At 39.2% G+C, this 25955-nt stretch overlaps 4 protein-coding genes across 7 annotated transcripts in view; 1 reads left to right on the top strand and 3 right to left on the bottom strand.

The window, feature by feature from the left end:
* Positions 1–562, bottom strand: part of LOC121646346 (protein jagged-1b) — a 53918-nt gene extending 53356 nt beyond the window's left edge. The window contains exon 1 of the mRNA XM_041995273.1: positions 468–562. Coding sequence (XP_041851207.1) covers positions 468–497 — 30 coding nt within the window. The 5' untranslated portion in view covers positions 498–562. The remainder of the gene's footprint in view (positions 1–467) is intronic.
* A 2794-nt stretch (positions 563–3356) lies between these two features.
* On the bottom strand, positions 3357–5564 carry snrpa (small nuclear ribonucleoprotein polypeptide A). Of its 2 annotated transcripts, none has more exons than XM_041995274.1 (7): positions 5453–5564; positions 5087–5167; positions 4807–4979; positions 4547–4723; positions 4179–4343; positions 4001–4089; positions 3357–3917 (listed from the first exon to the last, which is right to left on the bottom strand). In XM_041995274.1, the coding sequence occupies exons 2-7, from the start codon at positions 5157–5159 to the stop codon at positions 3758–3760; spliced, it is 837 nt and encodes a 278-aa protein (XP_041851208.1). In that variant the 5' UTR covers positions 5160–5167; positions 5453–5564; the 3' UTR covers positions 3357–3757. The 2 variants fall into 2 exon arrangements, with proteins under 2 accessions (XP_041851208.1, XP_041851209.1); XM_041995275.1 differs by having other exon boundaries at positions 5500–5530.
* A 709-nt stretch (positions 5565–6273) lies between these two features.
* On the top strand, positions 6274–9871 carry c9h19orf54 (chromosome 9 C19orf54 homolog). Of its 2 annotated transcripts, none has more exons than XM_041995903.1 (7): positions 6274–6508; positions 6616–6819; positions 7204–7272; positions 7471–7595; positions 7783–7912; positions 8040–8110; positions 9311–9871. In XM_041995903.1, the coding sequence occupies exons 2-7, from the start codon at positions 6635–6637 to the stop codon at positions 9643–9645; spliced, it is 915 nt and encodes a 304-aa protein (XP_041851837.1). In that variant the 5' UTR covers positions 6274–6508; positions 6616–6634; the 3' UTR covers positions 9646–9871. The 2 variants fall into 2 exon arrangements, with proteins under 2 accessions (XP_041851837.1, XP_041851836.1); XM_041995902.1 differs by having other exon boundaries at positions 7783–7945; positions 8031–8110.
* A 102-nt stretch (positions 9872–9973) lies between these two features.
* itpkcb (inositol-trisphosphate 3-kinase Cb) lies at positions 9974–25540 on the bottom strand. Of its 2 annotated transcripts, XM_041995772.1 has the most exons (9): positions 25372–25540; positions 23586–23665; positions 22088–23433; positions 14525–14624; positions 13991–14204; positions 13384–13588; positions 12708–12809; positions 12126–12197; positions 9974–11985 (listed from the first exon to the last, which is right to left on the bottom strand). In XM_041995772.1, exons 3-9 carry the CDS (start codon positions 23261–23263, stop codon positions 11776–11778), a joined length of 2079 nt encoding a protein of 692 aa, XP_041851706.1. In that variant the 5' UTR covers positions 23264–23433; positions 23586–23665; positions 25372–25540; the 3' UTR covers positions 9974–11775. The 2 variants fall into 2 exon arrangements, with proteins under 2 accessions (XP_041851706.1, XP_041851705.1); XM_041995771.1 differs by lacking the exon at positions 23586–23665.
* Between the last annotated feature and the right edge of the window lie 415 nt (positions 25541–25955).

Below are 25955 nucleotides of genomic sequence, written 5' to 3'. Positions count from 1 at the left end.
CTTAATGCGTCTCGCATCAGAGATTCTCTGTGTAGGTTTTTGGTTTCTTAAATACCCTTTGTAACATCTCACTGGTATCTCTCCTCCAGTTTCACTTCAAAGCTCCGCTGTGCCAATTAACCCACCCTCTGTAGCTGTCCACATAAAGCTAGGAAACAAATACAAAACGCATGGAGGAGCTTTGTGTGGCGTTTTCTTAAAGGTGATGGGATAATATGCACGGTTCAGCCTGCCTATTAGCAGGCTGACTTTTCTTCAGAAAAGTAGTCCTCATATATTTAACTTGTTCCGACAGCTGCAGCACTGTATAGCCCGCTATTTATGTTGCTTAATGAAGCCGCTTGCTGAGTGCATACATATAAAAAAGAAAGACTAGTAGGGCGTGTAGGCACATTTTGAATATTGGCACCAGTCACATGGCATATTTTCCACATCTTTTCTCCAGTGCGCTTTTTGGACCGACTTACACACAATGTCCTTCCTTTATCGGAGGGCATCTAATGAGATTCTGCCTCCCTCCTCCTCTTCTTCCTCCTCCATGCTTAAGGGCTATCACGGGTTTGTTGCTCAAGAGCTTCCCTGACAACCGCTGGTGTTTCCGCGGCTTGTCGCACCGCCTTGACCCCGGAGCGGAACAGGGGGCTCTTGAGGAACAGAGAGCTGATTTGCATAGAGGAGCAATGACCTCCAAACACGAGCTGAATTCTAACAAACTATCCCCGAAACACCCGCGCTTCTAAGTGTTGAAGTGTGTGCCTCACCTGGAGGAGTTTCACTATAAATATGCAGCAGTTTCATTCTGAGTCTTGTTATATGGGAATCCTGTGATATGAGCATTTGGCACCATCTATTGGTCACTGTCCCCTCTGGGAAAAATGTAAAAGACTGTATTTAAAAAACCACACACACAATGTGGGCTCATGGAGATATTGGCTTTGTTATTTCAATTCATCTTTAGTCCAGAGATATATAAATGTTTACAGTATGGTTCTGTTTTAAATAAATTAGTTGGGTGGTGTGATGATAACTGCCTGGACTCTTAATTTTTTCTAAGTCGATTTTATGTGATTATTTATTGAATATATACGACTTTATTGAAAGTCCTTAGCGTATCTCTGGGTTTTGAGGACTTTGTGATGGGAACAGCTTGAATAGAAATGACAGGATCTGCGCAAAGATAAAAAAAAAAATAAAATAAAAAACAAAGGTCATCATCATAAGGCAAGGCTATGCAAATTTATAGCACATTTCATGTACAGGACAAGTCAAAGTGCTTTATCATAAACCAGTTCCATCAGATTTTGGCAGGTGAGTTTGTGACAATGCCTTCATGTCACCACTACCATGTTCTCTTTAGGGAAATCCTGTTTCCGCGGGTCATTTTTTACCTCAGCCATCAAGCTATTGAATTTTGTCAGTAGTCAGTCTTTTAATTGATATTTTAACCTGAATTTCTGTTCATTTTTTTTTACCTCAATTCTGGTCTTATAGTCTGTTGTCTGTTAAAATGCTGGCACTAACATAGACTCTTGTTATGTTGACTATTTGGTGGTGCAGCATTTGCAGCTCACCCACATCATTTGATGCTAATGAATTGCCCGTTGGAATCAATGAAGATGTCTGAATCTGAATAATTTTCCAGTTTAACACTTAAACCCCACTTGATGATCCAAGCATGTTTTTATTACATTTAACCACAACATCTTAAATTTAAAGAGTAAAAGTGTTTCCCCACCCTTTTATACAGCGAAATGTGAAAGGTCTTGCAGCCCTTTTAAACTCTGCATGCTAACTTTGAATGATGTGACATGACCCTCTCTGTCTGTTACTGCAAACTTGTCTAATAGAGACAAAATCTTCAAATAGAAATTCAAAGTTACATTTATTAACCTACAATTTCATACCTTAAGTGGCTTAAAACATTTATCCTGATAATGTTTTGGTTTGCGTCTGCTTGCTCGCTCTTCACTGAATGTGCGATTTTAATAATGTTCCACAGTAATAGTTACACATTGCCTTTCAGTCTCTGCAACTGAAACATTACTCTTTTGGTGAATGGGAAGGCATGTTTGCAAGATCGTGCCCCCCCTTCACCCCACACACACACACACACCCACATGCACACATTTTCTCACACAAGGCACTGCGGTGGCTAAGGTCAGCACTTTCTCAAGGCAAAATAAGGGAGTGTGGAAAGGCTTGGGAAACTGCAGAAGAATGTGAATTTTTGGGTACGTTGTTGGACTGACCTGAAAACAATTACTCAGGGCACAGTTTAAGTCCACAACAGGGAGGCCTTGTGTGCACTGGGCATAGTTGATAGTGCCAGTCTAAATTAAGCTTTTCAGAACTAATTCTTACGTCACTGTCTGAAGTTCATGAATCTACCCTTTCAGAGGCGGATGTCCTTACTGGCATGTAACTGGCCTGCAAACTTAAATTATCTGATGGCTGAGAAGCATTTATGTGTATGGAAATAAGCTGTAGAAATACAATTGTGTAAACTGTTAAACACTAGGTCCTGCCTCATTTTTAGTAATTGTGCAACTGATGGGAAAATATCAGGATTCAGTTTTGTAAAAAAGCAAGCACCTGTCATTTGCATCATGTCAAAGACTCTACAGGGGTGTCAAACTTCAGTCTTCGAGGGCTGGTATCCTGCAGGTTTTCATTGTTTCCCTGATCTAACACACCTGAACAAAATCAAATGGATCCAACAGCTTTTTGTCAGCTTCTTCACAATAACCCATTAATTTCAGTCAGGTGTGTTAGATCATGGAAACAATGAAAACCTGCAGGATACTGGCCCTCAAGGACTGGAGTTTGACACCCCTCTACTCCATTCACCTTATCATGCTGACCGACAACTAACAGAGCTGATATAAAGAGACTAAAAGTTGGAAAAGGACCACTGCTTTCACAAAGTTAAGCAAATTTTGTTCTTGTAGGTGTGTCAACAATTAGCTTTTCTTCAGCAAATAGTTTGATGTCCACTCAAGATTGTTGTTCAAGTACAAATCAGGGTACTACAAGCACACAACACAGACGCAGCGGGCACAAAAAGGCCAGATCCTAACATCCCCCCAGTGGCCCTACCCCTAAGTTTTGAATTCTGCCAGGTAGAGGAAAGCTCTCATTTCTTTTTAAACTCAAAGGGTAGGAGTTATCTAGACAGCCAACTTTACAAAGCTTATTACACAAAGACTGAGTTAGGTGAAGTGGTAGTACTGGGACAAAAAAAATGACTTATGATTTCATAAAGTAAGCTCATGATTGTATCCTTTGAACCAGTATAAGCAGGTTTATATCACCGCCAAACACAAATTACACACACAAGAAGCAATCAGAAGTTCTGAACTATTATAAAAGTTTAATTATAAAAACAAAACAATAAAAGCTCCAGGTACAATGTCTGGCAAGCCAGACTCTGGGTGCAATGCTTTTTGACAAAGAAAGGCAGAAAAAAAAAACAAAAGTGTCAAGTTGCTTTGTGGATTTGACTGTAAAACTGAAAAAATGAGATTCTTTCTACAAAATTCTGTCATCAGTGCTGAAAGACAAAACTTAGCAACTTGACACAAAGTATGCATACTTACATGTAATTTTGGAAGAGGAAAATACAGAAAGAGAATTTAGAAAATAATATTTGCCAATCATGAATCAAAGTTAATTCTTAAAAAAAAAAAAAAAAAAAGGTTTTAGTTTAGAGCTTTAAATAGAAAAAGAGAGAGAGAGAGACCACCACTCTGGAGACGTGTTATTTCTTAGCAAATGAGATCTTCATGGCATTTGTTTGCGTGATCTTGAAGCCCTGTAGAGCATCTCGCGCTGCACCTGCCTGCACCTCATTCTCAAACTCCACAAAAGCGATGTCGTGCCGGCCAGGGACCAGTCGCACCTCTTTGAAGCCAGGGAACCTAAAAGCACAACAGTCAGGTTCTGCTTTGTAGATATACACAAAAAAAACATGTGCAAATGAAAAAAGAATGTGGATACTGACTGGTTGAAGAGCATGGAGAGCATGAGTTCGTTCGTCTCCTCTGGCAGGTTTGTGAGGAAAAGGATGTGATTTGGTGGGTTTTCTGCAATCTGTGATGAGAAGGTAGGAGGTCAGAGACAAACTACCAAACAACTTTTAAATCAGACAACAAACTGTATAAAAACAGAGCTCACACTACCTGCTGAGGCATTTGTCCAGGCATCATCTGACCAGGAGGTATGGCACCTGGTGGTATCTGGCCAGGTGCCATACCTGGAGGAGGCATCATCCCTGGAGGAGGCATGTAAGGTGGCTGACCTGGAATATGCATCATGCGAGGAGCCTGGCTCATAGTAGGCATTCCCTAACAAGTGCAGAAAATATATAAATATTTCTTTTAAGAATAAGTGGCAGGCGTAAACATTTTCCCAACAAACATTTGCCTCCCTAATTCCATCTATAATCTTCAACCAGACCAACGCAGCCAATGTGCTAGATCACCATTTGTCAGTCAAGGTCATCAGGTCCCACTACCTGCCTTGTTAAAACAATGCCTGTTCCACTTACTGGTATGGATCCAGGTACCCCAGCCACCATTGCTGCAGCAGCTCCTGGTACACCTTTTTTAGTTCCTCCTCCTTCAGCTCCTTTGGGCTTCCTTTTTTCTTTTTTGCGGTCACGCTCCACATAGGTCCCCTTCATCTTAGCTATGATGTCCGAGTCTGTTTTAGCATATTGTATACGCTGCAAAAGACAGACATGTTAAGGGCCCAAGTGCTGCAATAAGTCAAGAAGGCTACTATTCAATGTTTACTTAATTAACCTACCATGGGTTTGTCATAGAAGGGGAATCCTTGCATGGATCTCAGTGCATTGGAAGCACTGTTAACCTCTTTGAAGATAACAAAAGCCTGACCCTTCATTTTGATGTTTCGTGCGACCAAGATGTCCAAAATTTGTCCAAATTGTGAAAAGATAGCGTAGAGGGACTTTTTCAGCTCTGAAGAAATAACGACACGGAAAAAGGCTGTAATAATGCGCCGGGAAGATCACGGTGTTTGGGTGTGTTTTCAACAGAGGTTTGGAAGATAAGGGTGCGAAACTTACCATCTTTCTTGATCTTTTCATTCAAGTTGTTGATGTAGATTGTGTGATTGAGTCGCACCTCTGTAGTGGCCATCTTTTAACCTAGTGGTGAAGAGTTAGAGGTGAAAACGTTGAAAATATTAATATTTTAATCAGTTTAAAACCAAAATGTACTAAGCGCATAAAAGGCTAGCTAACCATGGTTAGCAAACAATCAACCAACAACAGATGGATATTAGCCTGGAAGCTAACGACTAGCTATGCGTTAGCTAACATAATTCATGGCACTAAAACATATAAACTTACACCTAATCAGAAATACGATCACCTAACAGCAAATAAGTTAACTAAGACCGAAAACGGTCCTTTGCAACCAATAACCATTACCGATTAAAAGTATTTCAAAGATCAAATTCGAGGTGCATGGCCCTCACTTCGAAATGATGAATGAAAACCCGGGCCTTCACAACTCACGTTCTGGTCTCGCGTTCTTCTTCTTTTGATTCAGCAGGCTAGACACAACTATGGCGTGTTGCTGCCATCTACCGTTTGAGGTTGTCACAGTCGAACTCTTTCCGCATACAAGTACTTCCACAATTTCAGATCCACTTATATGTCGGCCTGACCCAACAACACTGCTGATGAATCACTACAGACAACAGACTGATATTGCTGACTTTCCTCAATCCATCAGACTGCCCTTAAAATTGCCATCATCTCTGTTGTAAACACTGACATTTAATCTGGGAGTCTAACTCTCTTCTGTTCTCACTTTGACAAATATGCAACGTAAAATCCTGTATAACCCTTCTCTTGAACTGAGGTTTCTATAGACTGTATATAAGTTTTGACCAGTTGTATGTTACCAAATATGGTGAGTTCACCACATGTTTTTATAGCTGTAAAGTAATAATAATAATAATAATAATACACTACCTATTCTTGTTCTTGTGGGTTTTTTTTTTTTTTTTGTTTTGTTTTTTTTGTTGTTGTTGTTTTTGTTTTGTTTTTAAGTGACGCGTAATTTAAACTTTTTAAATGTTTCATAGGAAGGTGGCAGATGAGTACGTGTGAATTTAACGTGTTGTAATTTTTTACATAAAAACCTATATTTTAATAAATATAGTCGTCACTCGAGGGCGGTATAGGATTTTGCTCTCGTTATGTCAGCTGAACAGAAAGGAAGCAGAAGAAGCCGCGCGGCAAGATGCTACCAAATGTGGGCATAACACCGGTGTTAGCCAGCTCCCGCTAATGCCTTGCTAAAAAAGAGAAGTGTGTATAGGATTAACGTGCAACATTCAACGAGTTATTAACGTAACGTTAATTTTATTATTCGGTTGCTACCTAAGTGGTATTTAACACCCAGTTAAAAGGTCATTTTTATTAATTTTCGCGCTGTTTGAAGGAGTTTGAAGTTTGTAAGGAGTAGGAGGTGGGAAGGTAAGAACATGTTCAATGTATGGATTGTTATTGAAAGTTGTCAAGACCAGCTGTTACTTTCCGCTGTTCAGAGATGTCCAAAGTATTAACAGAATAATTTCTTTAAGGTCGTGGAGCTCTGAGAAGATGTCACTGGAGTGTCCCCTCTCACCTCTGCCTCCACCTCCTCCACCCCCACCCGCGCCTTGTCAACCACCTCCTCCATTATCAGCGCCAAAGAAGAAACTGTACCAGACTATAGCCAGCAACAGGAGTCCCGTAGAGGGGAATCACACAGAGCCTCGCCTACTGCTCAGTCACAGGGAGAGTTGGTGAGATTAGAAAAAAAAGAAATTATAAAATAGGTTAATTTGTTCTACCTGTGAACCTCTTCACATTTCTGCACACTTTCTGTGTCACACTGTAATTTACATATTAAACTTTTGACATTATATATTTCTTAAATTATATCATCATAACCTCATGATGACAGGTGTATCAGATGGCCTCAAAGAAATACTAGTGCAGCATTAGTATTGGCTTTTGTTGAAATTATTTATTCTGCATTTACACCTGTGATTTTTTTATTCTGAAAAATATCCATTTAGGAAAACATCCTGTCGAACAGAAGGTTGTAAAAGCCGTTTAAGTTTGTTCAAAATGTTTGGAATAGCTTGCATTTTATGTGATGCAGCATTTTTTTTTTTGAGTTTCAGTTTTAGGAAAGATTTGCAATGGATACTGATGAATTCATATGTGCCTTCTCTCATCCAGGACGGTCCACAGTAAGTCAGTAAAGTGTTATACCAACATTAATACTTGTTGAACTTTATCTTGATTTAACTGAGAAAGCTATGATTAAACTTGTAAAACGGCTACTGCAATCATTATATTATTGTATTATTGCCTTGAAGTGAATGCTTTCACTTTGCATATAACATGATCTATTTTCTAAGGTGTGATTGTGAGTGTTTACATTTTAGGTGTGGTCTGGTGGCTTTGTGGATGGCAGCTCACCTCCGACAGCCACAGCTGAGTATTAATATGGATGCCGTTGTTCAGACGGCAATGAGCAAGGGATACACTGCTCAGGGAGAAATGTTTTCAGGTAACAGAAGCATGTGAAATATTTGGAGCCAGTCTGGCTGTAATTTTTTTAAATGTAGTTTTATTATCAAGTTTGTGGTTAACAATTGCTTTAACTGTTTGTTTCACAAGAACTGAAGTGCCTTCCCGTTATTTCTCAAATGAATGTTTGTTTCTTAATGCTCTTCTTGATGTCTTTATTTTGTCAGCATACAACATGACCCTGTTGGCAGAAGATGTTTGTGGCTGTAAGGCTGAACTTCTGTCAGGAGGTCTGAGTGGTAGTAATGGTGCAGCCATGATCACTCACCTGTGGGGAGGACAGCCTGTTCTCGTTCCGTATCCTGCATACACAAAAGGCAACTATAAAGGATGCTGTGAAATGACTATATTTTGTTATCATTACTTGCAACATGCATAACAAAAGAGAAGCTTATTGTTTAAGGTTCCTTGATAGTGTGCACAGGTATGATGAGGACTGTAACCATGAACCATGCCAGCGTGGTGGTCATAGGGCACACTGGGCTGTTGCTTCAGGTAAGTTAGATGGATGGCCAAAGTTTTGTAAAGATGGTTTAGAGAAACAAAACTTTCATGGAAAAAAAGTACATATTCTTAAATCAACACAATCTCAACTAGGATCAATCTGCTTCACAAAAGTTGTTTGATGTAATTCCAGTGTAAGCATTATCTATCATTATGGTTGGACCTGTTTGGCTGCATCTCAGCCTATATAGGTAGCCATCATTGACTCAACTGGCAAGTTAAAGAGCTATCCACCCACGACTACAATGTGGTTGGTAGGGCATCTGTCTCCCAGGCAGGAGACCAGAGTTTGAATCCCACATGGGACAATTATTAACAGCTTCCTATTGGCTCCTTTTGCACTTTTGCCTAACCACTAAAAGTTGTTTTGGAGAACAGCATCTGCTAAATGAATGTAATGAACTACGAATTTGCACCTGCAAATTCTCAATCCAGATCTTTTTGCACATTATCTTAAGAGAAAAGGATCATGCTGGAGGACAGTGACCCGACACAACCCAAAGTTGTTCAAAATAATGGTGAAAAAAGATTAAAGTTAATGTTTTGGAATAACTAAGTCAAAGTTCTAACCTTAGTCAAACAGAAATATGAAAAGACCTGAAGTGAGTCATTCATGTGAAGTAACCTGCCAACACCCTGGAGTTGAGGCTTTTTCTGAGGAATGATCTAAAACTCCAAGTTGTTCCACAGGAGTGTTACACTAGACACACTGACAGATTTGTAAAACTGGATAATTTACATTAATAAGTAATATTTTAGTTTCTTATAGTTTAAATTTGGTTCCACTTTATCTACATTGAGGACTGCAGTTCAGATTTGATCATATTTTAGGATATTTTAGAGAAATATTGTAAGAAGTTACTTTAAGTTTACATGCATTCAAGCCCCTCTGGTGTATTAGATGGACTCAGTCTGTCACCTGCTGCCAGCTGTGATTAGTCCTGTTGTAGATCCTCCAAACAATTGGTTTAATCTATTTTTTAAACAGATGTTAGTGAGGTAACTTTCCCCTTCAGTCAATGTTACAAAGTTTTTCAAATAGAATTCAGCTATAAATTAGATTTGCACCTCCACTGAAGCATTTAACATGTCTGGAAATGCACTAAGATACTTTCTTTCTAACTATCTTGTTTATATTTTTCAGTTTTTAAATTTCAGCACTGCTTTGCATGTCTTATAATTTGATTGCAGGTGTTCTCCTCGGTTTGGACCAGGGCATTGTAAGCAGCGCTCACACTCAGGCTGATCCCACCCTGCCATGGCTTGATCTTGCCACCGACAGCTGTCCTTGTCCTGTCGGCAGCTCAGCAGTCAGAGAGGTTTACATCCTGGCTAAGCAGGGTAAAAGCCTACGCTACCAGCTGTGGAGTCTGGATCTTGTCGCTGAGAGCAATGAGCAACTGAGGACGATGGATCCTCAGAGAGCCAACGATGGGACTCAGTATGTGGTTCCTGAAGGAGGGGTGGAGGCTGGGCTGGCTGGACAGGTGGTGTTGCTCCACACAAGAAGAGGCAGTAGAAAGTGACACTGCTCTGAGATCAGCAGAGTTTTATCTGTTGAGAAATTATATTAGCAAAGTAACACATTTTAAATAAGTGATTATTTTATGTTGACGTTATTTTTAATAAATTCAAAAGTATTCAGAGTATTTTCCCCCTTGTAGCTGCTATAAATTTAGTAAATGAATGCATAGAAGTACAATATATATTTTCATTCAATGACTGAATGTAAATTAAAGTAATTTAAAATAATTATGGTATCATGTTTACTGAATGTGAGATCTGCGGAATTTTAGTTATGAACTTGAAGAGGTGCTTTGAGAGGGAAAAAAAAGAATCCTATTAATCCACGTCTTGGATAAAGCAGGTTTTATTAACAATTTCCACCACACAGTCTTAGGTTTTGCAACTGTTAAACACACTGCCTTTAAAATACAAAACATGTTTCATATCCAGTTCTCTTGCTTAGAAAGCAGCACCCAGTTTGAAAACCTGACAGCTTATCACATTACAAATATAGAGAATTTGTGGGCAAAGAATTTTAACACTTTGTAAACACAAGCATTCCTCTCCCCTAGTTTGCCTACTTTTCAGAGATAAAAAAAAATCTGAATTCCTGAATTAAAATTCCAATTTCATCAAGTTGAACGTCTGCAGGTTTGTGTAAGTTTGTGTACTGGGTGAACAAACTCTACACACATGCCAAAATAGCTGCTTGACACTATCAAAGGACATCTGGAAGACTGACCACCCTGTTGCATCCAAGCATGGAATACCAAATATGCTCACAAGCCCTGCTCTGATATTTAAACAAACAATGTTCCTTTGCTTACTGTGTTGAAAACTACAAATGCAGACCCATATATATCCAGTTTAGTGTAGCTAAATGTGGTTTATAGCATATGTCTTATAAATGAAGTTTATAAGAAATTTTCTTGTATTCAGGTATGACTCATCTTTAAAAACTCCAAGTTACTTTAAAAATCTCCAGTTTTGTGATCAAGTGAAACCATTTTAAAGCCTAAATAGATGGTTCACTTAATTCCAGTTTCATTTAACCCCTCTCACCACTGCTTTACCATAAAACTTAACACAATAGTGATCAGAGAGAATCGAACACAAAATTATATTCATGTTGACTGTAAACCCAGCACTTTACTGCCGCTTTCAATCTTAAGACACGAGGCACTGCTTGTTTTGTTCAATGGCTTTGAGAGGCTCTATAGTGCAACAAATTCCAAAGAAACATGGCTGCTAAGCTTCTTACCATACATTTGTGTGGAAAAGAAAAATGTTCCAAACATTATTTAATAGAAAAATCTAATTAAGAACACAGTTTCTAATAAAAGCAAAATTTTAAGATATGATGGAAGTCTGTTTATACTTGGGTGAACTCTGTGGAGAAAATCCTCTGAACTGGAATGATCAAACTACTATCCTAAAAATGCTAGGCACAGAAGTTGTACAAAAAAAAAGTTATCCCAAAGCCAAAACAAAAAGATTAAATTATGCTGTATTTACACACCGAGTTAATTAACACATGGTCGGACCACCAGCGTTTTAGTGTTGCTGTAATTAAACTTCAAAAATGGTCTATAATTACAATAAAACTTCAAATTTCAAATGCTTCTGAAGGGCTGTGTAAAGAACAACAAAAGAGGGTTTTTCTCTGGATCATCCCCGTGGCTGTGATTGCTATGTGCGTTGTGAATCAAGAGAGGGAGCTCTTGAGGGACATGAGCAATAGTGTCTTTGCAGAAAAAGTGATTGTTAGAGGTCCTTTAGTTAGAGGACTGCATTCTCAGGAAACTGAACAGTTGAAGTAACAAAAGTTAGTCTTGAAGGTTAAAGTCCTTTCCTCCACAGTTTGCTTCTACTCATGTCACCTGCACCTGAAGCTCCACATAATGCATATCATCAGTCCCAAGTTGGATATTCCACTTTGCAATAGAAATCATGCTTATTTTTTCCTTTTTTTTGCTTTGCACTTTACACAGGTAGATATGAGCGGATTAAGACACTTGGATCATAGGAAGGCTCTTTAAAAAAACGAACAAAACCTTTTCCAATCTCACTTTGTCTCATCTCTTTCTTCCTCGTCTTTCCTCCAAATACTGGACATCTTTTCCTGCAGTCTTCTGATTTTTGTGCTCCTCTCAAGGTGTTTGAGGGAGCATACTGCTGAATATGTCTATGAGGTTGTCCAGTCCCCACAAGTAGCCATCCTCCCTGTTGCCCTCAGCCCATGGAGTCCTGTGGTCCAGGGTCCGAGAGTCTGGCAGGGGAACTGTCTTCCCGAAGTCAATCATCCACACTTTAGCCTTTCCAGAGGTGTCATGCACAAACAGAAGAGAGCTGCCTACGACCTGTGATGGAGAAACCAGTGAGACGGGTGAGCTCTGGTATGTGAGCGATTCAGTACAAAAGCTGATGGGATGATATAAGAAATCTACAACTTGGACAACAGGTTTGTTTGGGAATAATGAAAACAGAAAGTGTCTCTTACCTCGTGTGTTGTGAAAAAGTTTGACTGCTCAAGGACTGAGCGAAGTTCCTCCAACCGCTGCAGGTAGAGTTTCTAAGAAAAGTAGTAAAAAGAAAAATGTAGGAAATCAGAACATGAAAACAAACAGAGGAAGTTGCAAAACTGAGCAAAAATAAAGTTTTGTTCTTTTTTCTTATTAAACTGAGTTGAAAGCTTCATGTTCTTCAGGTCAACATGTTAAGCAACTGCTGTCTGGAAAGTAAATATGATGCTACTTTGGTTAGCACTGAGTTTGCTTGGCTCTGTTAAAAAAAACAAAAGTCCACTTAAGAGCAAGTGTATAGTAAAACTACCTAAAAAAAAACTAACAAAGGAACATTTTATATATATTTTTATATGTACATAATCTTGCTCATGGTGTTTGTTTGCCAGACTACAATAGGTTCTGAATAAACAAACACAGAATAACAAGTGGATTTTATTACCCTTGAAGGGCCATTGCAGTTGATTCTTTTCATTCTCGTGCCAATACTAAGCTAACCAGATGTGTTAGTTTGCTGTTTTTTTAAGAACACACAAATGAGCGTTGAACAAGACACATACCAGAATCTGAGTGTTGCCATCAACAAAGTCGTCCAAAGCCTGCATCACTTGCTCTCTGTACTTAGTCTTCTTAAAGTTGGTGTTACAAGTTCCATCAGCTTTCTACAAAAAAAACAAAAAACAAAAAACATAAAATAATGTACATTATTTTATAACAACATAATTGTACATCTCTCCTTTTATAGTGTTACTTTGATTTGTATGGGGACAGTAATCAAATGTATTATGTAAATTCCTATCAGGACAAGTGAAAATGAAAGACAACAGAAAGTTGATTTTAATATGTCAGAGCTTGACTGCTAAAAATCTTCCTGGACTGAAAAATAAAGCCACAACAGGCAGCTCTAAATACCCGCGTGTGACATCAGATATTTATAATTTGTTCCCGAATAGAATGCAAATAAATATTTTTTTTATCTCCTGAAAACCAGCTCTGGATATATCATCACAAGAACAAACAGCCCCTTCACAGCTGCATGTCCAAACAAAATCTTTTTAAGGACTGGTTTCTATTTCCCCTCCAGTCTATGTGGTCTGTCATGTCTAATAGGTGTTCACTCCAGCTGATTGGTTTACTTCTTGTAGAAACATGCTGCACTATTTATTCTCCTGAAGGAACACTGAGACCTACAGTTAGGCATGTTAATAGTGCTGGATGTTCAGGGTGACTTCTGACCTTTATGCCTTCAATGCGAAAGCCCAGGGTAGCGGTGGAGCTGAGAGTCTCCCTCCACTGCATGTACCGGGGTTTTAGGACGCCTTGCTGAGCCCGCTCCTGCTCTGTAGGGGCTCCGGGGTCCACTGCAACCATCTTGTCAAACATGTCCTTCCGCAGACGTGGGCGCTCTCTGGCTTTTATCAGCTCTTCCTCCAAGTATGTCCTGAAATGTAAATATATATTATCTATTTTGTCTAACTTTTTGTGCATCTTCTTACTTTATTTCTTCCCTGTTTTCCCCTTTTTAATCATACTCTATTTTCTTCTGAGTTCCTAGTTTTAATGTCATGTATAATGTAATTAACTTTTTTGCTGAAGTCTTATTGCACTTTTTTCCCCTAACTGCTGTGAATGACTTTGACGACTCCATATACAGTGTGACTTCATACACAGCTGAGTAGAAAATGGGAGTTAAAAGTGTTATGGATTAACAGTGTATGAAGGTTAATTTTCAAGGTTCACCAAATCATACCCATAGTCAAAGATAAGCTCTGACAAACTGTTGCCTGCAGATAGTGTGGTCCTAGAAAATGTCACCCCACGCATTAACACCACTGAATCTTACCGGCTACCCATCTTGCAGTCCATAATGGAAGGAGAGTCAAATTCAGCCAGCAAGTCATCCATAAGGTTATAGTCCTGTTCGTCTCTCTGCACCACGCCATAATATCCAGGCACATAGGGACGCAGACTGTCCTTCATTAACTTTTGCAGGCACTGCTGCTCACACTCACAATATCGCTTCAGGAGGCGTCCATATTCTCCAGCCTGGAAGTTACCTTGAAGAAACAGAGAGAGGATTAGACAAAAAAAAAACTTTTAAAAATTCAGCTTTTTAATCTGCTTTATCTGATAGTTAAATGAGAAGTCTGACATCTCTGTGCACTGAATATGAGACTCCGCTTTGTAGGTGCAGTTTGGAAGATTTTCTTACCTTTGGACTGAGCTAGGCTACCTGCTTCACCCTATTTTCAGTCTTTGATAAACTAAATTCAAGGGCTGCTGGCTGTAGATATACCCTCAATAAATACATACAGTATGACAGTGGCACCAATCTTATCTTGCAAGTCTTGGCAAGAACTATGATATTTATGCATACCTGCATGGCCGGCCAGCTGCACCCATGGGTAACGCTTCTTGAAGGACACGACAAATGGGGACCAGTGAACCATGGTCTTCAGCTTCTGCCAGGATTTATTCTGGAAAAAGAAAAACAAGGAATTCCATCGTCTTATTTAAAAAGGTGTGGGTGGTCACACAAAAAGCAAATCTGAAGTCTTAGCTAATCAGATTACACATTTTTCTTAGCTGCTCTAACAAAGCACTCGGTTAAATGCAGGTCAAAGGAATGATTATTCATTAAAGGAAAACACACCCTGTTGAGTGTGTACACACACACACACATATATCAGTAGAACATTGGACAAACCCTCCCCATCAGCCAAGGCCAGGTGCACAGCGTACATGACAAGGCCCATTCATAAAACATTTACTAAAGCCACCACAGTGGTGTCGTAAAACAGAACCTTACTGTCTGAAAGTTTGTATGAGTGTGCAAGTGTGTGTAATGGGCATCTGTGTTTGGAAACACCAAAGACAGAACAACATACAACAGGAGCTTTGACGCAAGTAGCTTCAGAAGAACATGACAAGAACTGATTAAATGTGTGTTTAGGGAAAATCCCAACAAATGGACAGGAATGTGTGTCACTATTTGTCAGAGATGTAAAAAACGTAACTGTAATATCACATAATATTTTTCTGGGCTCCTTGTGAATGTGCGTTTAAGTAATTCATACAACATTTATGAGTTCCATCTGCAATTAGATGTTAAACACAAACAGTCCTGATTAAAAAAATAAATAAATGTAAGTCAGCACAGGTTCATGTGAGCGATAAACCACAAAGAGGCTATAATCATAAATATAATTACTTTATAACAGTGACTTCGGTGAATGGGTGTTCCTCTTGCTGCTCTGTTGAAATTATGTTGCAATAAAACGGTCTTCATGTAGAATTTATACAAACACACACAGAAAATATGAGTCTGTGTTCACCTTAAAAGAACAAAAAAGCCTTTAAGCTTACGCAGGGCTGTTTTGTAACTTAGGAGTTTGATGGATTTAGCAAAACAGGATTTCTATATCCGCTTGTTAGGGAAAAATGACAGGAAATATGCTAAGCTAAAAAAGATCAACATTCCTCCAGGTTTAATCCTTTCATTGTAGTTAAAGTAGCTTATAAGGGCTTTAAACATTTTAAGATCCAAAGGATTTAAAAAAGTAAATTATTATTGTCTCTTCAATTTTTAATTACAATCCCACTTTTAATGTTTAGTCCGATTAAGAACACACAATTATTTAACAAAAGGTGGGATGTAATTAAATTTTTAAAGACAACTAGAATGTCTAGTAATAACATCATGAATCAACATGCCTTATGTTTGACATGAAAAATCAGGTCAGAAGCGAGAACATTGTGTTCTACGGCAGTGATGCTCTCATCTATTCAACCAGTTTGTACTTTGTCAAACACTCCCATCCATGTCAGGATTTTCAGTGAGAGGTGGAGAAAAGGTGAGAATGAATACTACATAGCCACAATTTTTAGTTACATCAGCAGCTAAACTCCTAACATAACCTCAGCGACCTGGAACTGTAACAAAACCACAAGTACATTTCAGCAAATGTACAATATGGAGGCCAGAATTTACAACATGACAGAAATTCTTCTTTCTTCTGTTGACATGTTGCACCAGTCAAACCACATGCCATATATCGGACTTGTGCATGCACTGAAAGAAAAAAGTGTGTGAAATGATTGTCTGTTAATCAGGCTGCTGATTCATGTGTTTGAATAGTGCTCACATATAATTTTTATAAATCTGACCTTCCAACAAATGTCTTTTTTTCTCCTTTAAGTTTCCCCAATTTAGTCACCGGTGTTGTGATGCGGGTATTATGCTTCTCTTGGTGGATATATTTTATTTCTTTGTTGTTTAATTATTCTATTACATCCTTAAAATACACAATCTGGGTTAGTCGGATAATCTTTCCTTGATTCTGACCTTCAGAGTCTCTAAATTTCAGTTATTTTAGTCAGAATAGCTGCTTTATTAGATGTTATTAACGTGTTGTGTAAGATTCATGGAGCACCGAGACAGCGTGAGAACGAAGACTCAGCCAGTGTCATGGACAGAGAGGATGAAGAGCAAATATCTTCTTTCTATTCTCCATGTTACCTGAGCAGAGTATGTTTGACTGTATGCAAATACTGTGTCTCTCAGTTTAGTGCCCTGAGGTCAGCTTCAGATGAAATGCAAGTACATCATCAATATTGTGTGTACATGTGAAAATGTAAAAACTTGGCAGGTCCTGTGTGTCGTACAACGAACTGTAGCAACTGTATACAGATAAATATTAGTTTAAAATGAAAATCAGTAAAGTCTAAAAATAACTGTTGATGTGATGTGTTTGTGGATCAAATACAAACCATGTTTACCCATCAAATCTTTAGCCTCAACTTCTTTTGACTTAGCTTTAATCAGCAGCATCTGTTGTCACCTGAAGAAGACCTCAGAGACTGATGAAAGTCACTGTGGGGGGTGCTTCATCCTCTCCTCTTACACTCCTCTTATTGATACTGGCTCTTCAATTCCTTCATGCCGGCAGCTTTAAGTGCTGTGTTACATTTACATCCATTATATAAAAACGCTCCCAAGAACTAAACTTCTGCTGGACGCAAAGGTGTTTTTGAAAGGTTATGATAAAAGTTCATGGTTGCATAAAAGGCAGGGTGTTTTCTTTTACACCGAAGAAACTCCTTATACAACATCTCCATCCCACACATTAAGGTCACACTGCACCCCACACAAGCCTTTGCCATCACAACACTTTCTCTTTTACATAACTCATGACGTCTAACACAGAGCTTTATTTCATCATTCTCCGTTTCCAAACCCACTTCTGATTTTTCAAAGCCTTAATGTTGACAGAACATGCACTGTCCACATATTTCCCCTTTCTTTCTCAGGTTAAATTAGTTTTTCCTGAATCAAGTCCCTCACATGCCTGTTGAAACCATTGTTTCCAGTGTTGGCTTAACACAATCTCACCTTTTATGATTTGTGTGGCTCTCCTTGCTCAAGATTTTGGGACTAGAATTCCAGGAATATCAGTACTTGTCATTGAGCGTCACACACAAGCAGTTTCCTGCTGGGGTCCTTCTGCTGTTTACAGTACAGTAACAATGGTCATACATGTGTGAAGTCACGCTGACTACAAGAACGCTCCTTCAAGGTTCTTCTCTTAAAACTTCTTCAATTTAAAAGCACATGCACATCAGCCCCTTTACACTCAAGAAATACACTATTTTCCTCTTATTAAGTAGACCTCATTCCTTTAACACTGAGCCACCGAAACCTAGACTATTTGTAGTTTCAACAAATAAATAAAATTTTGAGAAATGAAGTGACTGCAGTACCTATGACAGTTTGAAGCATGATGATCCTTTTGGTTGGTTCACAGGTAAAGTTTATCACAGCTCAATGGAAGAAAACCCAGAATGTGAGCCTAGAAACTGTCAGACAAGACACCGAGCTGTAAACATCACATTTGAATACTCACACCCGCCATCTGTATTTGGTATTATCTACCTTAACATCTGCTATCTGAAGAAGCATGACATCCGTAAACATTTCAGTGTCCAGCAGAGGTACGCTGAATTTAGATCTATACCTCTGCTCTCTGTTTATAGTAATGCATTTCTTACCTGGCAAACTGAGCAATAATGGAGGAGAAGGCAGCCGCTGACACAGGCGCACATGACCCCAGAGATGAAGCAAGTGCGCAGCCAGCACAAAAAACTCTGCACCATCAGCACAGGGTCTCTCCAGCCAAGTACTGCCTGGGATGTGTGCCTTCCCGTTGGCCTGACAGTCTTCACAGTCATTTATAACCCACTTTAACAGAATGCACTCCCAGCTCCTTGCTAATGTGCCGTCTTATTCCAGTTAAAGAGCTCCAGTCAGTCTGCAAGCATCACTCTGGCTTCTTTCTTGTTACACTTTGATTATTGCAATTCCCAATTTCTCCTGTTTCAACACTTTTACACTCCTCCCTTCCTTTTCACTTTCTCAATTTGTTATAGTTGTCATCAAACATATCCACTAACCAACCTCGAGATGTCCTTATTCTCTCAACCATCTTGCTTGAACTAGCCCCATCTTTGTATCATTCTTCCTGAGAATCTTGCACCCCACTACCCTGAAGGTGCAAACCTCCACACAATGATATGTCTTCTTCCTCTCTCAGTAACCTTTCTTCTCCTCCCTCACGTCCTCTAACCCCCCTAGGGCCAATCCTGTGCTCCATGCTGAGCCAATCTCCTGTCAGACTATCAACTGACACGACAGCATGGGGGTAGGGACAACAGGCCTCTCCATACCCTCCCAGTACTCTCCCTTTGTCTGCAGGACAAGTTATTCTGTAATGTACAGAGGTGTGTGTGCTACAAAGAACCTGTCAGACAACTATCATCAGCTAGAGGAGTGACAAAACATGCATACACAGATGTTTTATAAAGGTACAGTTAGAGCACTTTTCTCAAAACTAGATGATACAAACCACATCCCTTTCCCTTTTTCTGATGTTTATAACCTTCAAGCAGCTCAGATGTTGATGAACACACAAAAAGGTGGCAGAGCTTTCAAGCAATTAAAAACATCTTTATAGAAGAGACATAAAGGAGCAAGAAAAAAAATAGACCTTGGTAGATTTCCATCAATGATTGAATGTAGGTACTGAATTCAATCAGTTCAAATACTGACTTTAGTTTTTTTTTTTACTTTTGCATTTCAGTCATCAAACACTTCATTGTATTTGTATAAACAAAGCTTGCAGAACATTTTGAATGTCGCAGATTAATTTTTCTTATTAAAAGTATAATTACATGTAGCTCCACTCTATGCTACGAAAGTATAGAACTACTTACACAATAATGCACCAGTAATGGAAACCAAATGATGCAATATAATGTGATATAATGTTAAACCCTGCTGTCATTGTGGATGTTACCCACTTTTATTAAAAATGTTAATAAAGGCTTGCTTGTAATAGAGTTTTTTTTATGTGGTATTGCTTCTCTTACCAAACTAATAGAGCTGAAAACTGTAAGTGCTGCATACCCAATTTTGAGTTTTGTCAAAATGAGATAGTGGATGATTTACTGTAATACTGTTTACTGTTATTATAAAATATATCTATTTGAAAGGAGGACAAAAATAACAAGCATGTGCTGGATTTCTTCTAACTTTCAGCGTGGATGTTGTGTGTAAGTGCCGTGGGAGTGATATGTGGGATGGACTACAAGTCTGCAATTGTGGCTCATGAGTGAATAAGCATGCATAAATAAGAATAATCCCCATGTGTAGGCTATGTGTTCCAAGTTTCAGTCTATATTTTTGCTTGTTTCTGCTCCGTCTTTTGCCTGCTTACCTTGGTTTTCTATTTGTTTTCTGTTCCATGGCACAGTATGTCTCATGTTGTATCAGAGGAAAATATTAAGTTTTGATAAAAACCAAATGAAGAGGGGAAAAAATGTGTCTTAAGAAATAATCTGATAAAACAATACAACATACTTTGATCAACAGAGTTGTGTAGGAATTTACGTCTAACAGCATTCAAATGTCAGGGACAGTGCAGATACTGTCTGCAACAGTGAGAAGACAAGAGAAAAAAAAAAGTACCATATATGGCAAAGATGTCGCCTAGCAACCAGTTCAGCTTTCAGCCTAATTTTCCATGACACACACACACAACTCTGAATGCAAGCCAACATAGTTGCAAGCGTGCGTGTGTTCATGTGTGAACAAATATCTTCTCACGTCACAGAGGGAAAAATGTAGAAGTAAGCTTTGTCTGGAGGGTGACAGGAATCCATGGCCATTTAAAGCCAATAAACAAATACACACCCTCTGTCTGCTAATTAAAACAAACAGCGGATTTAACTCAGCTGCAAGAGGACAAAACATGCCCATTAAAACCTGCTCTTATCAGAAACCACCGGCTCGCGTCATCCTGTTATTTACAATAGCTGAAGTGCAACTCCTTAGGTTGCTCATTTCCTGATTATAAGTACAACCTGGAAATGACACTGACCACCGATCTGATGATTCAAAACATCATTACTGTATTTGGTAGTAAATAAATAAGTGGAACATGTGAAGAAATGTGTATCTACATGATATGCTGATTACTTAACTTTAATTTCTTAAAATCAATTTACCTCAATCTGAGCACATGTGCCACACAGGTATGAACCACAGCAACAGACACGTTATTAGAGCAAAAAAAAAAAAAGCAAAAGACAATACAGAAATTTTTAAAGGTGGCTCTCAACTAATAAATGTTGCTCAAATTGCTACCATAAAGTCAGACTTTTTAGCTTTTCTAACATCAGGCCACAACTACTGCCAGGTTTCTATCTTCTGCACACTGCAGTATGAAAAGCAAAGCAGCACCCACAAGGTTTTCTACGATGATGTTGTCCAGACAGAAAACCTGGACATTCAGGATTCACATGCTGCCAAGAAGAGAAGTAAAGACACTGAAAGGCTGTCACCTACAGAGACATCCTGTTTTAATAACACACTAAGCATGACTTGTAAACAGTGCATCAAAGCTTTCTGGGAAACTATAAACTAAGTCTTGTGTCTGGCTGCTGGACAACATTAAAGCCTCTAGGGTTTCAACCTAACTTTGATGGCATCTGTGAATTCTACTTATAGTCCAAAGTGGAAGATGTAATCAGAGGATAAACAAATAGGCTACCATAATGTGCTCACAGTATTTAAATGGCTCTAGTATGAGCTCATCAAAGCCATGTGATCATGAGGCATAGTGATGCCGAAGGGCATGGTGGTGGGGTTCAAAGTGTCAGTTTCCTCTCCTTTCTTTTATCTGTGTTGTAGTCATCATTTGCTATCAAGAAGATGCGAGTCCAGCATTTAAATCTCTGAACCGTACCACTACTTTAAAACACAGTTTTTTGTTGTTACCTTTTCTTAAATTTGTCACACCAATCCCCACCAACCAAATGTAGGGAACTATAGAAAAAACTCTTGAATGACAGATTTGTCTTTTAAATCTACACAATAGCACTTCAAAGATGTCACATCCTAGAATCTAACTACCACTCTGACACAGATTGCACAGAGCTATATGATTGTTGTTTTGCATTTGATACTGCACAGAAGCTGGGAAAATGCCTGCAGTAAATATGGGAATATAAGAATGTGGGTATTGGTCTTCTGAGTTATCTGATGAGTAAGAGTGCCTGTGGCTAAAACCATGTAGGTGTGTTACCCTGCATTTCTTCTACGCAAAGTGTACTCGCTTTTGGACTTCTGTTATGTTACAACAGACATTATGGTCCAATAAGTGGGAGTGAATGGCCGTTAGCACACACTGTAAGTCTATCGAGTTAAATGGTAGATTGAGCAATATTTGCATTTCCCATTTTTGGCAGCTAAAGTTTAAGATTTTCTGTGAGAACACAGCTGAGTTTTCTGATACAGTAAAATCAAACAAAGAGGATCAGATGTTTTATGTGATTAGTAATAAGTGCACAGCAAACATTTTCTTGTGTTGGTAAAGACACTTACCCCCGTGCCGTCATCCGGACTGCACAGAGACCGGGCCGGAGACAGACTGGACTCGATGTCGCTGCCGGTGTAGTCGTCCTCAGACTCCTCGAAGGACGAGGCTGAGGAAAGGCCTATTGAAGATGAGTTGGACAGCTTCCTCAGGGAGCGCATCAAAGCTGGGGACCCTCCACAGCCGCTGTCCGAGCAGGGAGACTCGTCATCGGGATGAGCTTCCAGACATGAGCCAGAGGGGAGCTCCTTTCGGACCGTCAGCAGGTCCGTCGTCTCTTGGGGGCAGATAGGACTGGGGTCTCTTGTTATGATTAGTTTCGGTATGGTTCCTGGAAAACTCTGGCCTCCTGGGGGACCCTGGTGGGTCTGATCAGAGTCATTTAGGCTCTCAGTTTTAGTCGGAAAGCATTTATTCTGGTCATTGACGGCTTTGGATGGACATGAAAGCTTGCTACAGTCAGTTTTTGTCATTTTAGCTTCAACGTGATCCTTCTTTGTCAATGGTGCATCATCCAAATGTTGACCCGGGGGCAAGCTGGACAAAGTCCTTTCAGTGTCCGGATCAGAGGTGGGAAGCGGAGCTAAACTCAGATTAGTGTCAGTAAACACCCTGAACTCAGACACAATGGGATCCTGGCTGCTTCCCCCCAGTGGCTGCTCTTCCATGGCCCTCGTTGGGGGATACGAGGCATTGTCCTCTCGCACGGGTCTCTGCTCCTCGCTGCCCGCACTTGTAACTTCAGCGCTCCGCGTTTCCAAGCCCGACGCATCGGACGGGCCAGGCGATGCCTCTCGGTTCAGGGAGAGCTTGAAAGCTTCGACATTTTCACCTGGGCCTGATGGAGTCTCAAAACAACCCGGTGCTGCTCGATGCTCTCCTACTGCCGACACAACCTCGTCCCTGGGCAACTTTCCCACTCTGTGGCCGCGGCGCCTTGCTGGATCCGCGGCTGCGTTTCCGCAACCTAAATCCGCTTCAGATTGGCTGGAGTCTCGCTTTCTCCTTCCCAAACACGATAACACTTTATTTTTCATCGGATTCCTGTTCAACTGCTCATTCCGCTGCTTCTTTTCGCTTCTAAATGTGCTGATACGAAGTCGATTAGCTTTCTCGTCTGCTTTCCATTTCGCTCTGCCAGGGGTGGCAGTGCTGTGAGATAGATCAGAGCGCGTTTGGCCCATCCTGCATGCCGTAGTAGTAGCGGCAACACAGACACACCCTCATTGAGTTATTAAATAAATAAGCAACTTATATAATGATTCATGCCATTTACAGTCAGCCATTAGTCATCGGTCCATGAAGTGCTGTAGGACAATCTTAAATTGATCCACCGCGGTGAGATTGTTCAGATCTGTGAGAACAACCAGAAGATGAATAGTTTAGTAGCTCAACATATTAATTCCAAACAACAAACATTTAGGAGAACTTAGATTGATATAAATAAATAAATTAAATTAAATAAATAAATTCAAAACTCGAGAATGTCATCTGATTTATTCTTACTTTCGTATTGTATGGCTGCAGCACTGTTTAGGACTAAAACTGCACAATATGATTTACTAGAAAACGTGACAGATGGGAACCTATAAGGAGAAAAAAAACAGAATAAAATGTAATTCAAGGATCCACAGAGTTTAAATCAGTGTGGTACTGCCCTACTGTGTCCTGCTTTTATACAGATGAGTTTTCTTTAGACTTTGATCGCTATCTTAACAGTGCTTTATGAGAAATATCTCGAGGAACCTGTATTATGCATAAAGTCACCATACATGGCAGCAGCTAAAACTATTTGTGATACCTAATCTGTTAAGACAATGAGACAACACTGTTTCACAGAGAACAAGATTTCTTGACGTCCGAAACCCCTATACATTCACCCTACAAAAAATGTAAATATATATATATATATATATATATAAAAATAAAATAAAATGAAATAATGATAATAATAAGCTAAAATTAACCACAATTTTCAATTTTACTGATTTCCAAAAGGTCTTTTGTCACTATATAGTGCAAAGTGCATTTTGGTTTTCTCTAAACCAAATTTTCCCATTTTGATTTGTTTGAATTAAATCAAAGATTGCTTCAAGCAGTGCAAGCAGCTTTCCAACAAAGTTTACACCTCAAACAATGCAAATATAAACAGTATGTGGCTTTTAACTTAAAGATTGTCTCTAATATTTAAAAAGTGGAACATATTGCTGTACCCATAACTATTCACAAACTGCTGTCAATGGTAGCTTTCTTTAAATACAAAATTCACAGTATGACAATACAATTTAACATAATCTGCACTCGACAAACTGAAGTGAGAACCTGTTAAATCTCATCCACAGTCATGAATGTGACAGAACTGTAGTCACTCTGCTGTCAGGAGGAAAGCTCACAGAAAGGAAATGAGACAGGAAACGCAACAATGGAAATAACAGGTCATGGTGAACAACACAAAAATGCACACTCAAGTGCATTCTTGTGTAATTCTTAAAATCATAATTAATCTCACATAATGACTCACACCTGGGTTTCCAGAGGTCACCAAGAAGTGGAGCCTTGGTTACCAGTATGGAGAATGTTGCCATCTTTTGTTTAATTTGAGGACAAAGACAAATAGTTCTTATGCTTTAGACTTGAAGCACATGCAACGTAATGTTTTGTCATCTGCAAAAGTTAATCAGAGAGAAATGTGTTTCAGACTGGGGCAGCACTGCATTGTGTTGCATGTTTTGTATATCTATATTCTCCTAGAGTTGTAGCATTCATATTACAAACACTTGAGTCTCTTTCTCATAAGATTTCCATCAAAACAGCAGGGTGAGTGACTGAAAGTCATGTGCCATTCTAACATGGACTGAATGTACTCATGCATCCATCCACACCCACTTAGAACACTTCACATACTTTATGGGAAGTTGGTCATTTCACAGCAGACCTATAAAACACTAAAATGATCTAAGATGTCAGAACAGTACAGGTAAGTTAAATCAAACAGTAGGCTACTATATCATCACTTATAATTAGTTTGTTCAAGCGGGTGGGCACAATGGAAAATGTAGACACTCCTTATTATGTGACGGTTTGGTGATATATTTGTTTAAAGAACAAATATTAGTTTTTACCAAATGCTACCTTGTGAATTTAACAATAAATTGTCCGTTTTATTCTAGTCTACAAAAACATTAAAGTAACGCGGAGGCATTTATTTTGCCACACATGCAGTTTAGCTAACCAGTAATTTAACAAAAACGATAACTGTCATCTTCTTAAAAGGAAGTTTATCCAAACTTACCCAACAGATCTTTCTTTATTGTCTCAGTTAAGCAGCTGTTAAAAGGCTGACAGCGATGTGGAGGTTTAAACTTCACAGCAGGGAGTGGGGAGATGATGTGTTTGCGGCTTCTCTGTTAAACAAGTCAGAGTCAAATGCTGATGTGTGTAGTAACAGCATGCGGCTGAGGAAAAAGAGGAAACGTTCCGCAAAACGTGGGCCGCCCTCTCAGGCTCCTTCAGGTTACTTCAAGCGACACCTTCAGTCACCCAGATTAGCTTACAAACCGCTGTCAACGTGGTTAAAACGCAGCTGTTGTCATAAACATAAGAATTACGATTTTGCTGGAGCAAAACATAAGTAAAGCAATGAAACCCAAATTATATAGATATAGCTTATAACTGTTTCTAATAAAATATTACAGTGGGACAGAAAACCACGAGGGAGGCAGACCAGTGAATTTGACGGTGCTACCTTTAAGTGTTACGGGAATTAACAGATTTGAAGCTCTTAAATCCCGATTACTTGGTTTGTCTTATTGTCTAGGAAGGTATATCGACTTTGAAAGTAAACTTAAAATATAAACTCAAAATAATAATGGACTT

The sequence above is a fragment of the Melanotaenia boesemani genome, chromosome 9 (assembly GCF_017639745.1).
Source record: "Melanotaenia boesemani isolate fMelBoe1 chromosome 9, fMelBoe1.pri, whole genome shotgun sequence".
NCBI classification, from domain to species: domain Eukaryota; kingdom Metazoa; phylum Chordata; class Actinopteri; order Atheriniformes; family Melanotaeniidae; genus Melanotaenia; species Melanotaenia boesemani.
Note: the sequence above shows the minus strand (reverse complement) of the source record. Positions and strands in the feature narration are given on the sequence as shown.

Excerpts from the sequence above, each read along its gene's own strand:
- snrpa (XM_041995274.1), bottom strand. The coding sequence starts at position 5,159 with ATGGCCACTACAGAGGTGCGACTCAATCACACAATCTACATCAACAAC. Across the intron at positions 4,724-4,806 it reads CCTTCTATGACAAACCCATG|CGTATACAATATGCTAAAAC; the intron begins GTAGGTTAATTA and ends TGTCTTTTGCAG. Across the intron at positions 4,090-4,178 it reads CTGGACAAATGCCTCAGCAG|ATTGCAGAAAACCCACCAAA; the intron begins GTAGTGTGAGCT and ends TTCTCATCACAG.
- c9h19orf54 (XM_041995902.1), top strand. The coding sequence starts at position 6,635 with ATGTCACTGGAGTGTCCCCTCTCACCTCTGCCTCCACCTCCTCCACCC. Across the intron at positions 6,820-7,203 it reads CTCAGTCACAGGGAGAGTTG|TTTTAGGAAAGATTTGCAAT; the intron begins GTGAGATTAGAA and ends TTTGAGTTTCAG. Across the intron at positions 7,946-8,030 it reads ACAAAAGGCAACTATAAAGG|TGTGCACAGGTATGATGAGG; the intron begins ATGCTGTGAAAT and ends GTTCCTTGATAG.
- itpkcb (XM_041995772.1), bottom strand. The coding sequence starts at position 23,263 with ATGGGCCAAACGCGCTCTGATCTATCTCACAGCACTGCCACCCCTGGC. Across the intron at positions 14,625-22,087 it reads GTCCGGATGACGGCACGGGG|AATAAATCCTGGCAGAAGCT; the intron begins GTAAGTGTCTTT and ends TTCTTTTTCCAG. Across the intron at positions 12,810-13,383 it reads TTCGCATTGAAGGCATAAAG|AAAGCTGATGGAACTTGTAA; the intron begins GTCAGAAGTCAC and ends TTTTTTTTGTAG.